We start from the raw sequence: 15,595 nt of genomic DNA on the forward strand, positions 1-15,595 counted from the left end.
GAAAAGCTATATTCACTTAAAATCTGGAATTAAAATCTGGAATAGTTGGACACCTGCGTTAAGCACTAAAGACAAACTTTCAATAAACATCATATGGATGAATTTAAAATCATAAAACACCCGAGAATGATTTGATTGTCAAATTATTATTAAAAAAAATTAAACTTTCGTTGTGTCTTGAGTACGAGAAAACGATAGACATGGAGAGGGTTGTCTTTCTTGTTTCAGCTATTGCTGGTGATTTGACAGTTTAGAGCATTTTCCAATATCGTCGTTGCTTGAGGCTTCAACTTCAAATCAATAGTTGCTTACACTTCTAGCCATTATTAACTGCCGAAACATAAACAGTAGCGACAGTTGGGATCGATCAAATATCGGTTCAGTGGAACGGGTTGCCATTGGAAGAACACTATCAACAAAATACATTGGCGGGAAAGTGGAATTGGACTGCCTTATCTGCACACTTTTGGGAGTCATGAATGACAGTTGATTTTCCACAAATTTCCCATGGGTCAACTCAGAACAAATTCATTTACTCATTTCTGGTTGATCACTATGGGAATTGGTGGCTTATGGAGCAGGAAAACTGGGGATGTCGAACTTATATGCACCAAGAATTCCTTAAATGCAGAGCAAAGAGGGGAGGTTCCAATGGTGCCCAGTCTTATAGGTTTAGGGCAGCAATTAAGGTCCAAAGGGTGGAAAAGAACGCTGAAAAAAATCAGAAAGAGGATGCGTCGATGGCTAAAAGATAAGTGGTTCGGGAATGCCAGTTTCTAAATCTAGTGCTATACTTGGTGTATGTGACAAATCTCATCAGCCCTCGAGTTTGCCTTTATATTCTGTATGGGGAAGGAGTTATGGGTTTTCTCTAGTGGTCTTATTTTCTTTGAGGAAGACTTGTGGCTTTGGATGTTACAACATTAATTCACATTGTCCTGACGGGGTGGGTAATGATGCAAAGATTACAAGATTGTTATAATAGTTAGTTAGGATAGTGGTTATAGTGGTCAATATAACTACCCGTTGATATAAAAGATGAAAAAGACTTGTATGGCTATTCATTAAATGACCTATTTGAAACCCTTGTTCTTCTCTTCTCTAAATCTTCATTCTTGAGGAGGCATCGGTTGTCTGGAGACCCTATTTATTGCCTGAAGCATACTTTTCATTCTTTAGTGATAGACTCGCTACATAGGCTCTATCAGACATGTTTGGATAATTTGGATCATTTACTTTTTGACTCAGAGTTCAGTAGAGCATACTTCACATGAGGTTTGCTATGACTGAAGCACTCTCAAGTGGTTCAAGAAAGCATTTCTCATATCACAAAGGTTAGATCTTTGGCGTGTCTAGTTTATGTGTACATCCATGAACACTAAGATTTTCGAGGATATTGATACTCATCTAAACAAGACTTTCTTTTGGATTAAGCTACATGATTTAAGATTTATGTACTAGTTTTATTTCATGTGGCTTAGAGAGAGGTGATAAAAGGTGAAATAATGATATATGCTCCCTTTTGTTGATCTCGTTCTCATCTTGAAGGATTATAAAAAGGTGAATTAACCATAATCACTTAGCAAGTTATAGTTGGTACAAAGAATATAAACCAATACTATAATAGATTTGACTTATTTGCATCATAGAAACATATCAAAGTATAACATTACAACTGTAAGCGAAATATACAACTAACAGAATGATTGAAGCAAGTTCGTAAAGGCAAAGCTGTACAATATGAGTATCGTATATGTAAAAAAAAATCAAACATAGGGCTGTAGCAAGTACAGTTTTCTTAAAACATGTTTTTCTCCTCCGATATATGCTTCGATGATTTAACCGGACATCTGTTTCTCATTATACAACGTGCAGACCCGCAGTAATGTTGCACAAATCACCACACTAGCGAACAAAAGAATACCTAAACAGCCATACGAAAGGCCATCAATAGGGCAGCTGAAGCACCAACAGGCCGATGGAGCACCAACATTCAAGCCAAGTGAAAGGTCTCTTCTGTGAAAAAAATTGTAAAAAGTGGCATAGACTAGCTAGAAGATTTTTGCCTTGATCGGTCCGACATTCAACGCACATAAGTCGTGTTCACACGACTCGACACAAGTCAAGCTTTTTCCAGTTCAAATCAGGCACATGATTTGCACCCCTGTGCCGACGTGCGAGAGATAACCTTTTAACCAATTATTCTTACTCTTCTATAAAGGATAACACACACACACATATATATATATAATCCAACAAGTGTGGTGGAACAAAAAACGTAATTTTCATGGTAACTGATTTGAGCCCTCTAAAATTAACATCTCATTAGGAATTGAATAGTTAGGCCCAATATAGTTGGTGGACCAGCTCAATCTTTAGGCCCAATAAATTGGGTAAAGTCCAATGCAATGAAACATGAAGCAGAGCTACATATACCGGATCGACTGATATTTACCCATTTCTCTAATTTCTGAGCAAAATACCAGAAGAATTATTTTTTTAGTTTTTTTCTTTGAAAACTGGGAGGAAATGGAATCGGCGGCTAGACGTAGCGGCGGCGGCATGTGGGAAGGACTCTACAGGATGGTTATGCGGCGTACTCCTATCTACGTGACCTTCGTCGTCGCCGGCGCTTTTCTCGGTGAACGAGTCCGTATCTTTATTCGTCTAATTTTGAGTGTACATTTGTGCATTTTTCTGTAAACATGGTTGAAATGACTTGATTAAGTTTGGATCTGAATACTTTTGAATGGATTTAATCGATTATTTTGTCGATTTAAAATTCTGGATCCGTGTTGATGTTAAACTATGCTTTGGATTGTTTGGTATTTGGTTTAATTTTCGGATTAGGTTGTATTTACTTCTATGTTTGATATGTTTTTCTATTTGGAAATTTGCAGGCTGTTGACTATGGCATTCGTAGACTCTGGGAGCATAACAATGTCGGGGTATGTAATTAATTATCGTTTCTTATGATTAAGGCATTTTTAGCTTATTTAAATTGCTATCCTGCGTCTGAGAACATCAAAATCACATTTTTGGTGCTTCTTTGTTCGCAACATTTGGTATTTGTGATATTTTTTGTTGGTAAATATATAGTTGAGCGCCAAAATGGCGAACAAGCATCAATGCATTGAAATGGTGTCAATCATTTTGGTGTTGCCTGAAGCATATCACCAAATTTATCACACTTTTCCCTCCAGTAAAAGATCTTAAAAGCATCGACGAGGAAATGATAAAGAACCATGAGATGCTAATTTTTTCTTATTTCTGATATGCCTGCTCTTGTTGAAGTAATCCATTTCAAGTCATCTTCTATTAATTGTCAATAGAAAATTCCATTTTTTTTACTCTGGTTATGAATTGTTTGTTTTTTGTAGGTGCTTGTACTTGCTATGTCATTTGTTCTGTGACTTAGATTGTTCTGTGGTTATCTAACAATTGGGCTTTAGTTGAGAAGTTTCAGAAGGGACTATGTGAGAGTTACATGGAGGAAATGAGGTTGTTTCCTGGAATGTGATTAGTAGTTGGGTTGATATAGTAATTAGAAGTTAGGATGAACAATACTATCCCCAAAAACACTGGATGAGGGCGTATTGAGGAAATATAATTCTGGCTATAAGTGGTTGCATTTGTGAAGTCTTCTGATAGATTTTAGAGAATGCCAGGATTAGTTGTTAAATGACTCCGTCTTGCCTTACCTTCTGGTCTGTTACTCTGTCAGTTGAATGGCTGTGGCTACATGTAACATCCCTAAAATCTCAAGTACCTAATTAGAAGAATAAGTTGAAAATATATTAATAATTAAGATTTAAACTTCTGCATATAGATGTTATCGGTATTATTTTCTGAATATATGTACAGTACATAAATATCCATAGTTAAAAATAAATAAATAAATAACTGTATAATTTTTTTTCCTAATGAATGGATAAATGTTATTGTTGTCTATATGTATCCGTACATATTCTTGGATACCTAATTGAATAGATAAATGAATAATCAAATAATATATTTTATATTAAAATGCTATGTGAATATCATTTAGTTTTTATTATAACTACGTAAGAGTTAATAAAAGATACCACAAATATTCATTATCATTTCCCAATATTTATTTTAGTAATTTTCTAACATTTATGTAATACATTGTGAACACAGAAATTTATTAATACGTTCTAAAATAAATTTATCACCCAAAATAACATAAAATATACTGACTAATATTCAAACAATGAAAACAATACCTAAATGATTTTCATACTTAAATGTCTAAAATTATCATATGTATAAGAATAAGTCATTTTGCAATAATTATCCGGTATATACATATGTATATAGCTGGAAATTTTGTCTATCGTACTAAGAAACTCAAGAGAAACAAGGTAGATAATAAAGAAGTTGATAACAAACTAGATACATATTAAATCATAGTACGTACATTACATTAAATTTGTGGGAAAATACCCAATTACTTCCAAATTAGTGAACTAGTAAACTAATTATAAGATATTCCTGACATATATATATGCGTACAAGTGCACACTTAAATATATATACACATACATAAACATTTTATACCATGGAACAAGAGATTAGCAAGCACCTTCCAAGTCAGGGCCAACACCACTTGTGTACCAACTGTTGGCAAATATTTTTTAGGTTTTAGATTAATGTGCCTTAAGAGCTTATCTAATGGAGTAGATTCTTCATTAAAATTCGACAGGCGCAGCCAGCCGCTCACTTATAACGACTATGATTAAAAAATATAGAATCCCATCATGTACCAAACTCCCAAGTAGAATTGATGGATAAAGTTCATCATTTAACAAAGCAGGTATTATATGAATCCATTTATGTCTTTCTATGCAAACAATCTTCTATCTATTGTGAAAGTTCTTCTCAAACCCGATAGACTGTGGAAAAATAGAACATCTTGTGAACTTTTTTTTTAAGGCTAAGTATTATCAAACGAATCTATGGTTGGTTAAGGAACCTTGCATACCCTATGTTAGGTGTCAGAGCAGTTTTGGTTTCATCCGTCAAGGATTTATATAAACCAATTAACCAATGACTACCTTAAATTTTTGGATTCATTTTTAATCAATATTGGGCACGTTTGGGGGCCTGTTTTTGCCTTTTGCTGTGTTTCATGTTTCTGCTTATTGAAGAAATGATTTTTAGTTTTCGATATACAAGTAAACAAGTGTCTGTTGGGGAGTCCAAAATTTTTTCACTATAAATAGAATGACTGGTCTGGTTGGGATGACAATCAAAATCAGTTTTTGATTCATGAAATGCCTGAAGATGATATAATTAAATAATACTTTGTTTTTTATTTTTGCTACTTTTTAGATTAAATAAAAATAAGTAATAATGCATTTAAACATTAGTAGTTTTGTTGTAAAAATTATTAAAATAACTAAACATATAATATTAAAAGTAAAAAAACAGATGTAAAATAAATAAAATTGATAAAAAAAAAGGGTAAAATTTGATGAAATGTGAAGGGTAGAAATGGTATTTTTTTGGAGAAACAATAAATAGAAATAGGCTAAAAAATAGAAACAGGGAGGACCTTGTTTTCTGTTGGTGGACTGTTTCTGCTAATTGTTTCCCCATAAACAGGTGCTTGCAAATTTAACTACCTGTATGTTTTTTTGTAAAACAAAGAAACGAGACTCCCAAACAGGTTATTAAAAAGTTAAATAACCATGTTTCCATCATTCCTCATCACTGGCCAAAGTAATACTCGTGGATCGTGGCATTTTTATGAAGTTGATGGGCATTCTTGATCGACACTATTTTCAGTATCATCTGTACAGAAAGCGGAGAAAAAAAGTCATCACATTCTACCTTGTTCCTTCTCTCCATTGTATTGTTTTGTCTCTCCATGTTATTGTTTGTTTACCAATAAACTGTTAATTTTCCCTTTAAAATTCCACAATCTGCTCATCTCAACTTTTTGCACTTCTCTGTTGCAGAAACGGTACGAGGATATTCCAGTCTTGGGACAAAGGCCATCAGAATGAAGTAGCATGCATTCTGGCTTAATTGAATCTGGGATGTTCAATAATTGTTACCTTATTTATTCGAAACCTTTTACTATAATTGTGTTGTGGTTTGTAGTTTTTTGCTTGATCATCTGATATTTTGATACGGGTGAATAAATGAGATTGAGAGGGAAATCTGTACAACCATAGTGCTGCAAAGGCATTGGCGTCATTGTAGAAGTCTTAAATTTGATCTCAGTCTACCCGATCATCAGATTATAAGTCATAATCCTAGCCCTTTCTGGTCTTGGTTGAATGGGTCTATAACTCTTGTCCTTGCTGTGTTTGAAACTATATATATATATATGTGTGTGTGTGTGTGTGTGTGTGCATGAAACTGTTAAACGGACTGACGTACTACCTCGTCCCGCCATGGTCCGCCAATCTGGTGGGTTGGAAAATTTTCCACCCGTCCTACCGCGGGTTGTAGGCTAGGTGGGTTAACCCGCCAAATTTTTTAACAAAAATACGGAAATAACACTGTTAAGTGAGATTTAAAACAATGATATTAACAATATTACATAATAACAAATAATAAATGTTACAATAAGTCAGTCACGTAAAATTTTGATTTCAACAATTATATTTTTTGTATAAAAAATCACATGTCAAAATAATATGAATAATGTAAAGAAAATTTTATTTATGATAATATTAATAATGTAAGACATTAAAATTATATCAAATATTAGTTTCAAATTTATGGAAAAAACATAATTTAAAAATAAACATTTTATGTAACAATTCAAAAAAAAATAAAGAAAAAATTAAAATTTATTTATTAAAAAACTGGTGGCCTATTTTGCCTTGCCCCGCCTTGGCACAACATGCGGCCTGTTTAAGAATCTGATATATTTTGACGACTCAAAAAATTTTCCAACATAAAGTTCGCACATGAAAACTTCTTCCAAAAGCTTAATAGGAAAATTTCTCAATAATGTTTATTGAACCTGTGTTTTCATAATCTGATCGGACTGTCCGGTTCAACTGACAACCGAGTACAGTCGGGTCTAATCCAAAAATTAGCAATTGTTTTATCGGTCAAAAACCAGTGAATCGGTTGAAAAGAAGTTGGACAGCGGTCGATAATTTTTTTAAAAATTAATGTTTTTGTCTTATATATAATTATTTGGATTTTTGTTAAAATATTATTTTGACAGTATTAGAGTTTATTTTATTTTTTGAACCTTAATAAATATTTTTTATTATTTCTATACACATTTAATATTTTTAGAAATATACTATTATTTAATATAATATAACATTGTTCCAGTCTGACCGCATGTTCAAACCAGTTTGACCGCTTGAACTACTATTTTAAGATAGACTGGTTTGATCATCAGTCAAATTATAATAACAAGGGGTGGGAAAAAATACCGAATTTTAGGTATACCGAGATTACCGTACCAAAAAATATAGAATTTACCGAATTTTCGGTATACCGAAGATTTCGGTACGGTACGGTACGGTACGGTAACAATACCGAATTTTTCGATACGGTAACGGTATGTAATTTGAAAATTTCGGTATATACCGAAATACCGAAAAAATATACAAAATTTTTAAAATATATAACATTTTAAAACAATAAATTTATAAAAAATTTAAAATGTAGGGTTTTTTCGGTATAAAACGGTATATATCGATACCGTACCGAAATCTCGGTATACCGTTTAATTTCGATATAATCGATATGCTAGTTATATGTACCGAAATTTTCGGCATACCGAAAATCAGTATACCGAAATTTTCGGTATGATATCGGTATGAATTTGCTTATACCGTAATTTTCAGTACGATATACGATATATGATTTTCGGTACGGTATGGTATGATATATCACCCCCTAATAATAACATTGTATTGAACTCCATAACTGGTGTTTGACTTTTCTATAATTATGGGAGAATTTTTCAAACCTTTTTTTTTTTGAAATTGTGTTTAGGCGGACGGATGAATTTGATGAGAAAAAAATTTCAAACTTTGTAGGGCTGAGCGCTTACCGTTTTAATAAAAGTTATAGCTATCAGTCAAAGTACAAATTTATTTCTTTATACTTGTGGCAATGCAAAGTACACATACTTGGATACTAATGGGTCGAGTTGTTAGACCAATGAGTTTGGGAAAGTGTGTGTCTATATGTTTGTGTTGCCTCGTATCTTTTAGATATCAATCTTATCATTTTCCTATTGTCGGCCAAATTATGATAGATTGTAATCAATATGACACAAGCATCATATCATATTCAATTTTGTTGGGTTAAGCGTCCATGAATGAGAGTAGTGCTAAGATGTGTGACCTCCTAGGAAGTTCTCGTATGTCAAATTTCTGACGTTACGACATTTGATCTGATTGACTAAGTGGATCGTAAAAGAGTGACATATGTTTAGTAACAAAATAATATTCATTTTATTGACTAACCAAATAAATCTCACCAACCTATTTCATATTTTATTAAATCGCCCTTGTAACGCTTGTAACGTTAAACAATTATTGATTATTAATTAATTTATGATATCGACGAGATCATAAATTTATATAAGGAACATTTGAAAAATTATTATCTTATTAATTTATCGAAATTATTAATTTATTAATTTGAACCAAATCGTGATTAAGAAAAAATGCTATTTTACGGATATTATTAATTTATAGATGTTATACTAAAAAAATTTTTTTGCTTCTTAAAAAATATACATGTATGTGTCTATATATGAGACTCGTGCAAGTATTTTTTAAGGTTGTGTTTTGTTTGAGTAGGGATGGCAATTTTNTATATATTATTTTAAAAATTCGGGTATTTCAAACGGGTTCGGGGACGGGGACGGGGATTTTATCCCCGCGGGTTCGGGGACGGGGATTCCCCGATTAGATAGATCCGGGGATGGGTGCGGGGATGGGAGCGGGGAAATAATTAGGGGACGGGGATGGGGATGACAAACCCGCCCCCGCCCCGTCCCATTGTCATCCCTATGTTTGAGTAATAATGTGAGATTGTAAGTTATTTTGGGTTTTGTCCCATGTTTGGTTTGTTTTTAACTAAACCACGCTATGTCTCGTATATGTAATTGTGTGTGCTTAAAGTTAGGTAAATAAACTCTTCCACAACCTAGGTATTAATAGTCTATTCTTTAAGGTTTGGTTTACATTTCCCTATCAATCGTTTCTTTTATCATTTATTTACTAATCATTCAATAATTTCATGGTCCGAACCAACCGCACCTAAAAATATTGAATATGTTCCAATTACAATTCTGGTCATTTTCTTTCTTTCTTTCGTGATTTTTTTTTTGTTTTGAAAAGGGCTCCAAAAAATTTGATTTCGATAGCCCGAGATTTAGTGGGCCGCTTAATAATCATATGGGCTGTAATCGTGTGGCCCAAATTGACATGCTCTAGGGTTTTGTCGCTTCACATTTATATGTTCTGCAGTTTCCATTTTGTTTCCTGTAGCACACTATCTTGGTTCCCTGCTCAGGTACCTCCTTCCACCATTTACAATCTTTCTTCAGGCGCGTATATATTGTTGTAGAGGTACTTGGTTTGTTAATTCATTGAAGGGATATTGATTTTGATGTTTTTTAATTTGTGGAATTGGTTTGCTGATACGCAGCAGACCTTGATTCGGAGGAGTTGAAGTTCTTGAATCATGAGGTTTGTTGAATTGTTTTATCTGTAGTTTTCGTTTATTTTGATAGCGAAGTGTAATGGGTTCGGTTCCTCTTGCTTCTATGTAACATCGAGTATGATTCCTAATCAATCCTCCTATACTTGGTATTTCCCATTTAATAGTTTTAAGAGGATTTAAGTGATGCAATGTATGAGGATATGCTTGGATATGTTGTTCGTAGGCAAATATTTTCATCCTTTGTTATGTTTTATGTTTCATCTCCATGAGTTTTTGGCATTCTGATTGAGAAATTTCTCCGGTTATATGTATTTCTTGAATTGACCAAATCATTTATGGTGTTGGATGTGGTCTGAAGGATATGAGATATTGTATCTCTTTGATTGTTTCGTTTAAATTTATGCTGCTCTTTTTACCTATGGTGCCAAGATTCTACCTTTTTCTTGGGGGGATGGTCGTTGGGCTCTGGGTGAAACTTTTGATTTGAATTTGAATTTTTACTCGGGTGGTATACATGCTTGCTTATTGTTAACCCTTGGCAAATCCTTGGTTCGCGGTTTGCCCTTGTTTATAGTTGTAATTGTGAAAACAAAAGGGATTTTATTTCAAGACTGAAATGAAGTGTTAAAGGTTCATACAGAGATTATTGGCACATCTATATGTGAACGCTTATGTGGTTTGATTGTAATGCTTTTGCAGTAAACTTCAAAGTGATGCTGTGAGGGAAGCCATTTCTCAGATAACAAGTGATGTTAAGGAGAAAAAGCGCAACTTTACTGAGACAATTGAGCTTCAGATTGGATTGAAGAACTATGATCCTCAGAAGGACAAGCGATTCAGTGGTTCTGTAAAATTGCCTCACATCCCAAGACCCAAAATGAAAGTCTGTATGCTTGGAGATGCTCAGCATGTGGAAGAGGTATACAATTTAACTTGCTAAGGATGTAAAAATTTTCACGTTTTCTCTATGGCAATCTTGTTCATTTCACGTAACCCCATATTTATTTGCAGGCCGAGAAAATTGGTTTGGAATCAATGGATGTGGAGGCTCTGAAGAAATTGAACAAAAACAAGAAATTGGTCAAGAAGCTCGCAAAAAAGTACCATGCTTTTTTGGCCTCAGAAGCTGTTATCAAGCAAATTCCCCGTCTCTTGGGCCCTGGTCTTAACAAGGCAGGTTAGTGAAATTGACCCTGCTGGGATTGTACTCGATTATGCGTAGCAGTAGGTAAGAATCATCTTCTGAATGATGATGATGATTATCATATTTTGTCAACGTCTTTGTGACCAATGGAGATAACCTTTGCCATAAAATTGAGTCAAATTTCAAGTCGCCTTGTATGAAAATGCAGGCAAGTTTCCCACCCTTGTGTCCCACCAAGAATCTCTAGAATCCAAGGTGAATGAGACCAAGGCTACCGTCAAATTCCAATTGAAGAAGGTGCTTTGCATGGGAGTTGCTGTTGGAAATTGTGACATGGAAGAGAAACAAATTTTCCAAAATGTGCAAATGAGTGTCAACTTCCTAGTTTCTCTTTTGAAGAAAAACTGGCAAAATGTGAGTCAAAAACTTCCATTATATTTTAGCCATCTAAATATATCTTGCTTAACATTAGCTATAATGTTTGCTGATGGTGATGGAATAAATTTTTTTAGATGTACCATATCTCTAAAATATTGTTGAAGCTTGAAAATATTTTACCCTAAATGTGTCATATATATGGTTATTTTACCTTATAATTTCCAAGGTTGCTAAAGGGTCGTTTTGTTGTCAATCAGGTGAGGTGCTTGTACTTGAAGAGCACGATGGGGAAGCCACAACGCGTATTCTGAGGTGATATTCTTGTTTAATTTGGAAGATCAGATGAGTTTTCTTGTATTCAAGTTGAAATTTGGAAGTATGGATTATGGAGATTGTTTTGTTTTGTTTTGTTTTGAGACAACAAACTCTACTTTACTCATTTAGTATTTTACCATGAAGATGTGGGCAAGAAGACAGGTCGAAATGTGGGCAAGAAGGTGTCATTTTCTTTTATGGTTAAGAGAAGTAATACTAGGGACCTGATTTAGGTGATTTTAAGTGGATGAAAAAGCTTATTTTTAATCTTTACGGAAACTTTATATTTTATATTTGGCCCTTAGATGAATGAATGTGTTTTTCTAAAAGATAACGACATAATGTTTCACTTCGGGAGTTCTATATTAAACATGGGCTTCCATTTGTCTTCTTGGACGAAAGGGATATGGAGAATCGTTCAACCTGAGATACCAACTCGTTCTACATGCATGACTCCGATTTTTTCATTTTTATTTTCTACTTTAGATTATAATTTGATTTGATTTGGATATCTAAATTATTATGAATAAAATTTGTTTTGGTATATGAATTATTAATAAATTGATACATGAACTATTGTAAATATCTTATTTGGTACATAAACTATAAATTGATATATGATGAAATTTAAAAAAAATTTATTTTACCTTTAACTTGATTACTTCTAAGTTCCATTACCTGTTACCGTTAATAAATTCAAGTACAGATATTCATCCATGAGACACGTCAACACAGTTTATATATATAATGAAAATAATATTTTTGACATAAAAATAATTTTTTTAATGATCAGATTGGGTCGGAGATATATCACAAAATTGACTTGTGAAATAGTTTATTAGGTTTTTTTTTATACATTCAGATTGGTACACATTTTTATTTTTTAGATTATTTAACTTGTTTTATTGATTAATTTTTAAAAAATTATATTTTGATAAATAATTATTAATTCAAATATAAAACTAAATTTTTTTATCATATTTATAAAAATATAATAAAAAAATATACATCAAAAGAACACAAATATATTATTTTTGGACGATCGAAATAAAAATAATGACCAATTTTTTTTTTCAAAATTTGATATTGATTTATTGGAATTCGAGAATATGATTATCATAAAATTTATAGATTGAGAATGAGTGAGTTTTTTTATGCGTCGTCGTCAATGATAAAACCAAGATTTTTTGCTTGGGCCGACTAAAATAAATATCATAGTTGTTTGATATAAATTTTTATTATGAGAAAATATATTGCAAATGTAACACATCACGCTATATAATATTTTAACCAAAAACATAGATAAATTATATCAAATAAATGAAGACAAGGCATATGTGATGCTCAATTATTATAGTTACAATTTAATTATCAAATAATATTCATTAAAATAAAATTTTAGCTGAAAATGATTTTAAATATTTTAAAATGAACATTAGGGTCTATAAATAAAAAAAATTCTACATGACAGTCCATAAATATGACATATAAAAAATTAAAATACGTGTAATTCAAAAATGACTCAAGGACGATGATTCTAAATTCATAAACAATCACATGCAAGTATCGGCTAGACAGAATCCAACAATCCATAAATAGTAGTTCAAATAAGCCGACAAAAGTCAAAATCAACATGAACTAACTCCAAACAAGAAATAATAATCAGATATCCTTAGGAAATAAAATCTTATATAAACTTAAAACAAACTCAAAATATATATACTAACTGGGAGATTCCAAACCGACGTAACCAATGCAACCCAACCTCAATCACGAGTTCCACTAGTAGACCCTCTCCTTGTGCTACAAAACTACTCGGGTGACCTGCTATGATGCCCAAAAACAGACATAGTAGCCCCCAATAAACAACTAATGTTAGAATTATAGTAATGAAACAATTAAAAAACAACAAGAATAAACATAAATTATACATAAACATATATAAAATAAATTATGCAATGCGTGAAATTGAGCTCAATAATGACGGGTAGCAGGAGCTAATAAACGATACGATAACAACATGAGTACTACTTGAGCAAAAACGTACATGGGAGATACATCTACATGCAACTAAACTGCTCTGTCATGTATGCCGTGATGCTAATACTAACACCAACGATAATATACCACACGTTGTGATGATAATACAAACACCCACGACTCAGTTTTCACACATCTTTCACGGTATAACATGATGACACAACATAATAGAACTAGATGGCTGAATTATAGCGCTCACTCCGAATGGCTGCACTAATAGGCGGGATTACTCAATCGAATCTACAGTCTCTGGTGTTAGGTCTATCAGTCACATCATGATCCCGAGATATAAAACAAGTGCCGTGAACAACTATAATGATTAACAAGAACGATTAAACTCAAATATATGTCATAATATCATGCCCTAACCTAAATGTCATATACCGAATTGTAACATACACACACCAAGTCAACTGTCCAATGATCAACTTGAACTTCTAAGATTTCGGCCTAATCCATTTGAATAACCATAAAGCTGATTAAATTCATAAATCGTCAATAACAACTCAAATCATTCATCAAAGTTTCCAAATATTCAAAGTTGGATTATTTAGCTCAACATTTAACTCGACTCTTATTCATTAACAAGTTTACCATTTTTCACCTTGTACCTAGACTCGATTTTAAAGTTATAACTCATCTCATACTTATGCAAAATCTACATATCATAAATGAATGAATTTCTAACTCGATTTTCCACATTTTATCTGAAGACATCGAAATGAGATTCAATCATTTAGTTAGGCCAATACTGACCACAACAAAAACCATGAGTTACAGTAGGTTTTGATACAGATTTTCGACACTTAACAATATAAAAATTGCCATTTAGCTAATAAGCTGGTGGATATTGAGGATCCACAAGCGGTACTTCTTGATACTGTATTTGAAGCAGTTGTTCGAATTCCTTATGATAAGCAAGTGAAACGAGTTCTTGCTAATGGTAAGAAAGGGGGGGTTTGAATGTAGGGGTTGTTCTTATTTTACCGGAGGGGTTTGAATTAGCTCCTTCCGATCGTATTTCTCCCAAGATAAAAGAAAAGATAGGCAATTTGTCTTTTCAGAGCTACCGTCCTAATCAAAAAAATATTCTTGTGATAGGGCCTGTCCCTGGTCAGAAATATTACGGAATCGCCTTTCCTAATTAAAATTAATATCTCACTTATTTCTTACTCAAATCGAGTTTCGTCAATTGGAAATGACAGATAACTTGATTATCTAAGTCTTTTTTAGTTGAAACCAAATTCAAAATCTCCATTTCTTTACTCTTAAAATTTAATCGAATACAATGGATTCATTTAGTTTGCGAAAAAATTCCAGCTGCTGAGTAGCTTAAGAAAAATAAACATAACTCTCCCAATTCTAAATAGATTTTAAAAAAAATTGGTGTCATTTCGAAGATAAAACATAGCTATACAACTTTAATTGAAACACCAACTCATGGTTCCAATCAAAACCTTCTTAGAATTTAATCAAATATATGACTAAAATTCGAAAATAATCTTTATTTTCTTAATTTACCTCCGATTTGCAAAATTCTTTAAACTAACCACCACCACCACGACAACAAATATCAAATATTAGACCAATAATCCAATTCCATGTATAAATCCGAAAATCTAGGCTTTGGGGATACCTTCAATTGAGCTCCTAGGTACTACAATAGAGCTAGAATCGAGCTCGAGCTTCGAGGAACAAGAAAATGGCTAGAAGGAAGTTGACGTATAAGGTGTGTAGTGTGTGTGTATATATTAAAAACAAAATATATCTTTTTAAAATTTGAATTTTTTTAGGAAAATATGAAATTTAAACAAACTATAAATCCAAATAAAGCAGATCTACTGAAAAAAAAAATTGCAATCTGAATCTGCATGGAATAAGAACTTCATCCCAATTCACCAAAATGGTTTTACTGACTCATTAAATCGAATATGAGATGAGAAATTACTTGTAAATCGTAAATATGGAATCGATTGAGGTGAATACATATATTTCATCTAAAGACGCCACAAAACTTAGTTTAAATATAATTTAAAG

At 32.7% G+C, this 15,595-nt stretch overlaps 3 protein-coding genes across 4 annotated transcripts in view; all 3 read left to right on the forward strand.

The window, feature by feature from the left end:
* LOC140979388 (uncharacterized) overlaps nt 1–15,595 on the forward strand; it is a 48,765-nt gene that overhangs the window by 30,458 nt on the left and 2,712 nt on the right. The gene's annotated exons all lie outside the window — the stretch shown is intronic.
* Nucleotides 2,430–6,300, forward strand: LOC140978768 (cytochrome b-c1 complex subunit 9-like). Its single transcript, XM_073443992.1, has 3 exons — nt 2,430–2,649; nt 2,901–2,948; nt 5,985–6,300. Exons 1-3 carry the CDS (start codon nt 2,530–2,532, stop codon nt 6,030–6,032), a joined length of 216 nt encoding a protein of 71 aa, XP_073300093.1. The 5' UTR covers nt 2,430–2,529; the 3' UTR covers nt 6,033–6,300.
* On the forward strand, nt 9,448–11,810 carry LOC140978180 (large ribosomal subunit protein uL1z). 2 transcript variants are annotated; one of them, XM_073443027.1, is made up of 6 exons: nt 9,448–9,531; nt 9,670–9,707; nt 10,381–10,600; nt 10,693–10,858; nt 11,034–11,239; nt 11,461–11,810. In XM_073443027.1, exons 2-6 carry the CDS (start codon nt 9,703–9,705, stop codon nt 11,512–11,514), a joined length of 651 nt encoding a protein of 216 aa, XP_073299128.1. In that variant the 5' UTR covers nt 9,448–9,531; nt 9,670–9,702; the 3' UTR covers nt 11,515–11,810. The 2 variants fall into 2 exon arrangements, with proteins under 2 accessions (XP_073299128.1, XP_073299127.1); XM_073443026.1 differs by having other exon boundaries at nt 9,475–9,531; nt 9,667–9,707.

The sequence above is a fragment of the Primulina huaijiensis genome, chromosome 6, assembly GCF_012295235.1.
Source record: "Primulina huaijiensis isolate GDHJ02 chromosome 6, ASM1229523v2, whole genome shotgun sequence".
Lineage (NCBI taxonomy): Eukaryota > Viridiplantae > Streptophyta > Magnoliopsida > Lamiales > Gesneriaceae > Primulina > Primulina huaijiensis.

Bases quoted from the DNA above. Each gene is read 5' to 3' on its own strand.
- LOC140978768 (XM_073443992.1), top strand. From the start codon at position 2,530: ATGGAATCGGCGGCTAGACGTAGCGGCGGCGGCATGTGGGAAGGACTC. The intron at 2,650-2,900 runs GTCCGTATCTTT...GGAAATTTGCAG, and splicing joins GCGCTTTTCTCGGTGAACGA to GCTGTTGACTATGGCATTCG. The intron at 2,949-5,984 runs GTATGTAATTAA...TCTCTGTTGCAG, and splicing joins GGGAGCATAACAATGTCGGG to AAACGGTACGAGGATATTCC.
- LOC140978180 (XM_073443027.1), top strand. The intron at 10,601-10,692 runs GTATACAATTTA...ATTTATTTGCAG, and splicing joins ATGCTCAGCATGTGGAAGAG to GCCGAGAAAATTGGTTTGGA. The intron at 11,240-11,460 runs GTGAGTCAAAAA...GTTGTCAATCAG, and splicing joins TGAAGAAAAACTGGCAAAAT to GTGAGGTGCTTGTACTTGAA.